This window comes from Engraulis encrasicolus, chromosome 5 (assembly GCF_034702125.1).
Source record: "Engraulis encrasicolus isolate BLACKSEA-1 chromosome 5, IST_EnEncr_1.0, whole genome shotgun sequence".
In the NCBI taxonomy this organism is placed as follows: Eukaryota; Metazoa; Chordata; class Actinopteri; order Clupeiformes; family Engraulidae; genus Engraulis; species Engraulis encrasicolus.
The window spans coordinates 27,217,131-27,225,667 of record NC_085861.1 but is presented as its reverse complement, the minus strand read 5'-3'; the positions used below and the strand labels follow the sequence as shown (position 1 = coordinate 27,225,667).

At 44.6% G+C, this 8,537-nt stretch overlaps 1 protein-coding gene across 1 annotated transcript; it reads left to right on the top strand.

Moving 5' to 3' along the window:
• The first annotated feature begins 6,340 nt into the window (after nucleotides 1-6,340).
• Nucleotides 6,341-8,476, top strand: popdc3 (popeye domain containing 3). The gene is made up of 3 exons (XM_063199029.1): nucleotides 6,341-7,088; nucleotides 7,193-7,301; nucleotides 7,394-8,476. Exons 1-3 carry the CDS (start codon nucleotides 6,604-6,606, stop codon nucleotides 7,688-7,690), a joined length of 891 nt encoding a protein of 296 aa, XP_063055099.1. The 5' UTR covers nucleotides 6,341-6,603; the 3' UTR covers nucleotides 7,691-8,476.
• Nucleotides 8,477-8,537: the final 61 nt, after the last annotated feature.

Here is an 8,537-nt window from a genome sequence, read left to right as displayed (position 1 = left end):
TGCAAGGGATGGAGGGATGGAAAGAGAGGGGGTGGAAGTGGAGGAGAGAAGAGATGGGGGGAACTGCAAGGGATACTGGGAGAGATGGATAGAAGTAGAGGAAAGGATGCAGGGGCTATGGAGAGAGGAGAGATGGAGGAAGGAGGGATAGGTACAGAGAGGGAGGGAGGAGAAAGATAGAGAGGGATGTCTGCCCTCATCCACATTCTCATGCATATCCTGCTGGCGTCTGTGTGTGTCTGTGAGAGAGAAGAGAGAATCCTAATCAGCAGTCTCATGCATTGGGATACAGGCATCCCCACTATGTGCACACACACACGGCACACACACGCACACACGGCACACGAACACACACACACACACACACACACACACACACACACACACACACACACACACACACACACACACACACACACACACACACACACACACACACACACACACACACACACACACACACACACACACACATACACGACAAAGTCTGGCCCTCTGACCCTCCCTCTCTGGCTGCCTTTAAAGTAGTCTAGATGGGGAAGAGGGGGCTTTGTATTGCAGATAGGAGATGCAACAGATATCAGCATACTCCTGCCTCATTATAGGCTGTGAGTAGGTTGGTGTGAATTCAGAATTTTTTTTTGGCAATAGCTGCAGTATACAAGTAACCTCGACACAAATCAAAAGAATAGGCACACGCCTCTGTGTTCTCATCTGCTGCCTCAACAGGAGACGGATGGCCCTGACGTGGCCAAACGGTAGGGCACTTGTCTACCATACGGCTGACCAGGGTTCGATTCCGGGCCCGGGTCCTTTGCCGGCCCCTCCCCGTCTTTCTCTCCCCATTCGCTTCCTGTCACCAGCTTCACTACCCTATTATAAATAAAGTCAAAAAGACCAAAGAATATCTTACCCCCACCCCCCCCCCCCCAAAAAAAAAAAACAGGACAACGGACACCATTTCTTACGCTTAACAGAATTTGAGATGGTTTTACCAAGACAATAATAACAGCTGTGTTGTTGCTGATGTTTTTCTTCACTGTAAGAAAGTAAGGTTTTAATAATGTTAAAGGTGCACTGTGTAAGATTTTAGTTGTTTATTTCCACAATTCATGCTGCCCATTCACAAATGTTACATTTTCCATGAATATTTACCACCACCATCAAATTCTAAGTATTCATTATTCATGTATGAAAATTGCACTTTTCATACATGAAAAGGGGGGTCTTCTCCATGGTCCGCCATTTTGAATTTCCAGAAATTGACATTTTCAGCTGGAAAGTCGTATTTTACTTTGATCATACTGGTAAATATTAGGTCATTATTAAGCAAATATTCATGAAAAGATCAAATTTGGCAGTAGACAGTCCAATTTCAGTGAGCAGCATAGTTGCAGTACCTACCCTGGCCACATCCTACACAGTGCACCTTTAATGCAAAGGCTATCTATTAGTATGGCATGACAAGAACATCTGAAATCTGAAAAATAATGCACTCCACTAACTGAGACCCAAGACAGTGCTCCCCCATCTCTATTTTTAAAATTAATGTTATGTTCATAAGACATTTGCTAAGTCTATGCAATATTATTTACATTATTATATAAATCTATATAATATGCACTTTTCAACTGCTGTTATTAAAAAATGTGAACATGGGCAGCCATGTAGGCAGTAGTGGATGATTAATGTTTGCTTTGTTACCTGTGAGGTAGGCGTGTGTGTGTGTGTGTGTGTGTGTGTGTGTGTGTGTGTGTGTGTGTGTGTGTGTGTGTGTGTGTGTGTGTGTGTGTGTGTGTGTGTGTGTGTGTGTGTGTGTGTGTGTGTGTGTGTGTGTGTGTGTGTGTGCGCGTGCACATGATTATTCTGTTCCTTTAGAGCAGGGATGGGGAACAATTTTCATTCGAGGGGCCACTTCAAATTCATCTGAGGGCCGTAAAAAAGTCCTCAGAGGGCCGTACTATGAACAGGACCAAACCCAAATTTACCAAACCAGGATTTCCCCCTGCACTTTAGGCCTATATTGAAGGCAGCCACCTAAAAAACAGACCCCACCTTCTCTAGGTCCACTGAATATAACTTAATTGTATTGCAAATTTATTTTCTATTTACTTATTCACTTTATTCACTTATTTTTCTATTTGTTTATGAACTATGTCATATTTCATGTGAAGCTGCATAACGGCCCTCGAGACATAAGTTCCCCACCCCTGGTTTAGTGGCTATCCATCACTTTGTTTATCACCTATCAGCTCATGATGCCAGATCGGTATTTGTCTATTAAATAAAAATATAACTGGGCGCCTACAAATATAACTTGGCCTCACTATATCATCCCCATACTGTTACTTGCTGAAAATAGTAACTTGCAGGAGCCCAACCCTAGCCATGTGAAATCTGTTTCGTGCCATGATGAACAAAAAAAAGACTTTAAGTCTAGATATTTTTGTCTGACTTGATTGTTGGGGGGTCATCTCCTGTGATGTGTGTGGATAGCTATTTTGCGCCATGTTGAACTGAAAAGAAAGCATTTTAAGTCCATCCATTTTGGGAATTTATTATTGACATCGAGGTGGGGTGTGGGGGGTGTGGGTAGTCTTTAGTGATTTGTCCTTCCCTGTGCTGTGCTGCTCTCCTGCCTATTTTGACAGCTACGTATTTCTATTTTCTATTTTGTCCCCTTACCCCCAGCCAAGGCTATTAGGAGCGCCTTAAGTCTGGCAGTGTTACAGTAAATATACACACACACACACACACACACACGACTCTTTCTCTCTCCCTCTTTCTCTCTCTCTGTCATAGTGTCACTTTATTTCTTTCTTCATCCATCTTTTTTCTACATATCTCTGTCTCTCTCTATCCCTTTCTTTATCTCTCTCTCTTTCACACACACACACACACGCGCACACACACACACACACACACACACACACACACACACACACACACACACACACACACACACACACACACACACACACACACACAAGCACGCACGCACGCACGCACACAAGCACACACACACACACACACACACACACACACACACACACACACACACACACACACACACACACACACACACACACACACACACACACACACACACACACACACACTATCAAGGTTGTTTTCGGCCCCTGTAGCTTGGCAGCGCTACAGTAGATTAATGAGGCAGAGTGTTCCCCATCTGGCAAAGGGTTATATGCCCCCACACACACACACACCGCACTGTGTGGTTCAACAGAGGTCCACTTTAAGTAAGCCATTTCAGCTTTATGGCCGACATTATACAAAAGTAAATCAGAAAAAAATTAAATAGATGACACAGACTGTTCTACCTGTCTGGGTTGATAAATGATTGGCTAGTATCAATATACACATACACACGCACACACACACACACATAGGCTACGCACACGCACACGCATGCTTACACACACACACACACACACACACACACACACACACACACACACACACACACACACAGACGCACACACGCACACACACACTCAGCTGCGTCTTAGATACGTTGCTAAATTTAGCGGTGGGATTTTCAGCAGCAGTGGGATAGCTAGGTTTAATCGTTGCAGGAATGATTTCCATGCTGCTTGGGTTGGTGCTTCATCAACAGGCTAAATATACTGGAGAAACTAACTGCAGTTAACTGCTTGTGTGTTTGGGCAAAAAAAAGTATAATGCAATTTCTGCACATTTCACATTTTCAAGTTAGTTGGTATGCATTTCACACAACACAATTTATTTCTTTAACACAATGTTCTTCTCGTAACCGCAGAAAATCCCAACGGCGGGCCCATTCAATCATTGTTGAAAAAAAAACACTTACTGTAGGCCTACATCATAACAACTTTGCTATGACAATACAGAGTCCCTTCAGACACGGCATTATAAATTAGCTGTTACCAGAATGGCAATGACCAAGTCGTTATGTATTAAAAGGCCCCGTGCACTGTCATAGTAGTGTAGTAGCCTAGTAGTTAACTTTCAATGTCTATTACAGCGTGCCACAGGAGGTACGGCGTGCATTAAGGGGCTACGTGACTGGTTAAGACTTGTGCATTACAATGTTGGTGACAATAAGGTTATAACATCATTTTTAAATTCTATTTTTTATATTTTATTAACTCATTGAGTGCAAGCCATTTTCAAATTCAGACCGGGGGGTGGCCAGGCTTTTTTCAACATTTGAGTGTTTTTTCAAGAGCCTTACAAAATTGAGTTCTTTGTGCATGTGAACAACAAACATACCAGATCAACGTGTTAGGCCCCACCCCCATAAAAAAAACGCAAATGACTTGATATCAAGTCTTTGGCACTGTGCCACACATTCTGAAAAGACTCTTTTTCAAGTCCATGGCACTCAAAGAGCTACAGAATCACCATTACCTTGTGCCGTAGCAGTTGGCTAGTCTTCCTGGGGTATCAATCGCATAGGCACTGTGCAAAGTGGTTAGGCACACACAACAGTAGGGAACCAATAACGAATATTTCAGAGAACTACACAATCTTGGCTAGCCAATGCTTTCCGGTCAAGAAAACAAGAACGACAAGAAGAGATGCTCTAAAAAGGCCCTCTAGTCTGTACCGAGAAGGTTCAAAAGCTCATTCCTCTATCAAGACACGCTGAATTTCTAGAAGTGCCTTTTTTCATGGACTGTGCCCAACAACTTCTCTCTATGTATGCTACATTATGTTATTATACACTACACTACAGTACACTTAGCTGACGCTTGTATAATTACAGATATTATAAGGGATCAGTGTGGGGTGAGGTGCCTTGCTCAACAACACTTCAGCAATGGACGGTATGGGATTCGACCTGGCAACCTTCCACTTCCAAGAGCGACTCCCTAACCATTAGGCCACAGCTGCCTGTATGTGTCTCCACATTTGGGGACAGAGGCCACCACAGGTTCACTGCCTTACATCTACTCTGAGCACTGCTACTGTGATGCCTATTCCTGCAGGGCAGTGTCAAGACTGCCTTGTATTGGCATGCAACCGTCCCATCAGTGTTTCAACAGACAACCTCTAAGAGGCGGAAATAAAACAAAAAAAGAGGTAGATGTACAATCTCCGGTTGCAGAGCTGCTAAAAGTGGGTGGTAGAGGTTGTGAGAATATGTAGGTCCTCCTTTCACGCTTTGTGAGTTTTTGCATCAGACCCACCCCTCAGGGCATAGGAGAACACACATTTGTCCTCAATCTCTCACTCCAGTGGAGTTCTCGCTCTCCCTCCCTGAGCTCTTTTCTGTTCCCTCCACTGTTCTCTCTCTCTCTCTCTCTCTGTGTGTGTGTGTGTGTGTGCGTGTGTGTGTGTGTGTGTGTGTGTGTGTGTGTGTGTGTGTGTGTGTGTGTGTGTGTGTGTGTGTGTGTGTGTGTGTCAAAGTCACCTTTACCTGGCAGGTACATGTGTCTGGGGGGCCGCCACATCTGCTATTTTTAGTCTGCGAGACCACCGCTCTCTGGCCCCCCGGAACAAAAGGCACCCAGACACACCCACCAGAGGAGAGAGCAGGTGGAGGTGAGAACGAACACACATGCATGCATGCACACACACGCACGCGCGAGCACACACACACACACACACACACACACACACACACACACACACACACACACACACACACACACACACACACACACACACGCACACGCACACACACACACATGCATGCACGCACGTACACATACATCCACACAAATGCATGCACACCCACACCCACACCAACACCTACTACTACTTTACTTGATTTTTTTCAGACATTTCACATCTCCTTTAAGGGTGCTTTGGAAGTCAACATGTCTTGCTACAAAGCTCTAAAAGCTTTCCTAAAAGCCTGTCTTACAAGCACTATGTCCCCTTGCGACACCCTGTTATTGTCAAGGTTGTCCATCACTTTTCAAGGGCCTCTCTTACACATATCACTGTGGTGGTGGGGTGAGGGGTAGCAAATAACTAACAACAAAATCCTGTGAGAATCCAACGAGAGAATCCAAAGGCTCATTCACTGCGATTGTGCATGAATTCCAAAATATTATCATATTAATAGACACCCACATTTCCTCAGAATTCCAAAAAGATGTGTCTACCACCATCAGAACAACAAAAAAAGATTAATTACTGTCTGAGACACCTTTAAGGACCTCTAGCGTTGTGTTTCTCTAACCACTTCCTGTAGTCTCAACGGTGCGGTGGGGAGGATATACCGACGCACAGACCACATCTGAGTCTGATTTATTCCCGGCAACTCCCCCAGTGTTCCTGCGCAACCGTCTGATTATATTCACGTATCTCTAATATGAGTGTAGACAGAGGTCGGACATAGGGACCACGAAGTAGCGCGCAGCCAGTCACTTAATAGCTGACACCCTACATTCTTGATCCCAGGAGGAGATAAGAATCAACGCCACCAACGCGGACAGTTCCAGGTTGGACTAAAATGGATTTTCAGTATTTGAAATCTAAACTTTTCTCCGTCAAATCAACAAACTGACATTTGCACAGTATGTGAAAACCCGTTAGACTAAAGTCGTGTTTAAATCATCAAGACCCACCGGTTAACTGCCGTGAATCGCAATGGAGGCTACCCACGACGTTCAGAACAACTTAACTTGGACTGTGTGTTCCAAGTGGAAAGAACATCCAGAAGGATCCGTGTTTCATCTTGCCAATATGTTAATATTTTTTGCTTTTATGGGTGGAAGTGGTTTCTATGGGATGTTATACATGTTCACCTTTCTGTCGTTTGGATTTTTCTGCTCCACAATCTGGGCATGGTCAGACATCTGTACCACGGACACGTTCTCCTGGACTTTTGTTCTGTTTGTGGTGTCGGTAGCCCAGGTTGTGCACATTTCCTACCGTCTCCGAAGTGTCACATTTGAGAAGGAGTTCCAAGAGTTGTACAACTATATGTTCAAGAAGCTGTGTGTATCGCTCACACACTATGGCAAGATTGTATCTTGTTGCGAAGGAGACATTCATACCATTGAAAAGGACCATTACTTTGCCATTGAGGGTAAAACTGCAATTGATAAGCTGTCCGTGTTGTTGTCTGGGAGGTGCGTAATAAATTGAGAACTCTATTTTAAGCATTACGACGCGCGCGCCATGGTATATTTATGTTCTTAATAGCATATCATGTAACCGTGACTTTCTTTTCCAGGATCCGGGTAACAGTAAACGGAGAGTTCTTGCACTACATTTACCCCTTTCAGTTCCTTGATTCACCCGAATGGGACTCACTCAGACCGTCCGAGGAGGGTGTGTTTCAGGTAGAGTGAATCATAAAACGAAGTGTCTCTTGCGCGTTCATGAATTTACTCTGCCATGTGAAAGTAGAACAAACTTTTATTTTTGGTTACAGGTGACGCTGCGAGCTGACAACACCTGCAAGTATGTTTCGTGGAGGCGGAAGAAGCTCTATCTCCTCTTTGCGAAGCACCGCTACATAGCGAAGATATTCGCCCTGCTCGTGCGGAATGATATCGCAGAGAAGCTCTACTCGCTGAACGACAAAGCTTTCGACAGCCATGGGTTCCGATACGATCTCCGATTACCGAGCTTCTGTCACGTGCCTATGCCAGAATTAGAAAAGACAGATGCGCCGGCTCCAGTCCCCGAACACACCACAGAGATCACGCCAAGTGAAACTGCACCCTGAACCTATGCAGCGGGCAGTTATGTTGCTGGTGCTGTTTTGATGAAAAGAAACAAATGCTTAACATTGAACTGTCTTAATGAGTTGAATGCTGCTGTAAGGACTGGTCTTGTGTCACCATATTATTTGCCAGCCAAATCTTATCATTCAGCCTAAGGTGTGGTGTAAGTAAAATTACTCAGAAAAGAGCATCTGGGCAAGGTGCAGTCACTCTCTTGACATGTGTATCGGATATTGTTGAAAGACGTTGCCAGCCATGCGCCAAAAACGGCTGGATGTATCATAAAATGTGCCAAAGACACTAACCAGCGCACACGCCGCTGACTTGTTCCAGTGACGACAGATCACAAACAGTTGAATCCACTCATCCACCAAGTGCAGGTAGGCGAGAAGTGGCCAGGTAGGCCGTCTTTCGCCCAGATGCTGTGATGCAAATGGGCGCGTCGCTGGCCGCGGTGCTGATCCGTGTAGCGCGCACTGAGCCATTCCGGCGCGTGCCACAAAAGCTCAACACGGCACGGACGGCATCTCAGACTGTGATCTGTGGATGATTCTATCTCGAATGAACACACCATATGGGGATCATATATGTAACTGAATGAATGTTTTTTATTTTCTGTGCACAATTACGTGATCAATAATTACCACTTGTTTACGCATCAACTGGCTTAGGCTGCTGTTGAAAAAGTTTTACTAGTCCAAGATTCTCTGAACTTATGAGCGTGTTGAAGTGAAATTGCTTCAGGAATGAACAAGTTGTATTGCTGAAATAAAGACATACAATAAAGAGTACACGAGTGTCTTCATAAACCCACATTTCCTTAGCTGTGGAGAGCTGCGAGTTGAGACA

Coding starts and splice junctions, on each gene's coding strand:
- popdc3 (XM_063199029.1), top strand. CDS start 6,604: ATGGAGGCTACCCACGACGTTCAGAACAACTTAACTTGGACTGTGTGT. Junction 7,089..7,192: donor TCCGTGTTGTTGTCTGGGAG/GTGCGTAATAAA, acceptor TTTCTTTTCCAG/GATCCGGGTAACAGTAAACG. Junction 7,302..7,393: donor CCGAGGAGGGTGTGTTTCAG/GTAGAGTGAATC, acceptor TTTTGGTTACAG/GTGACGCTGCGAGCTGACAA.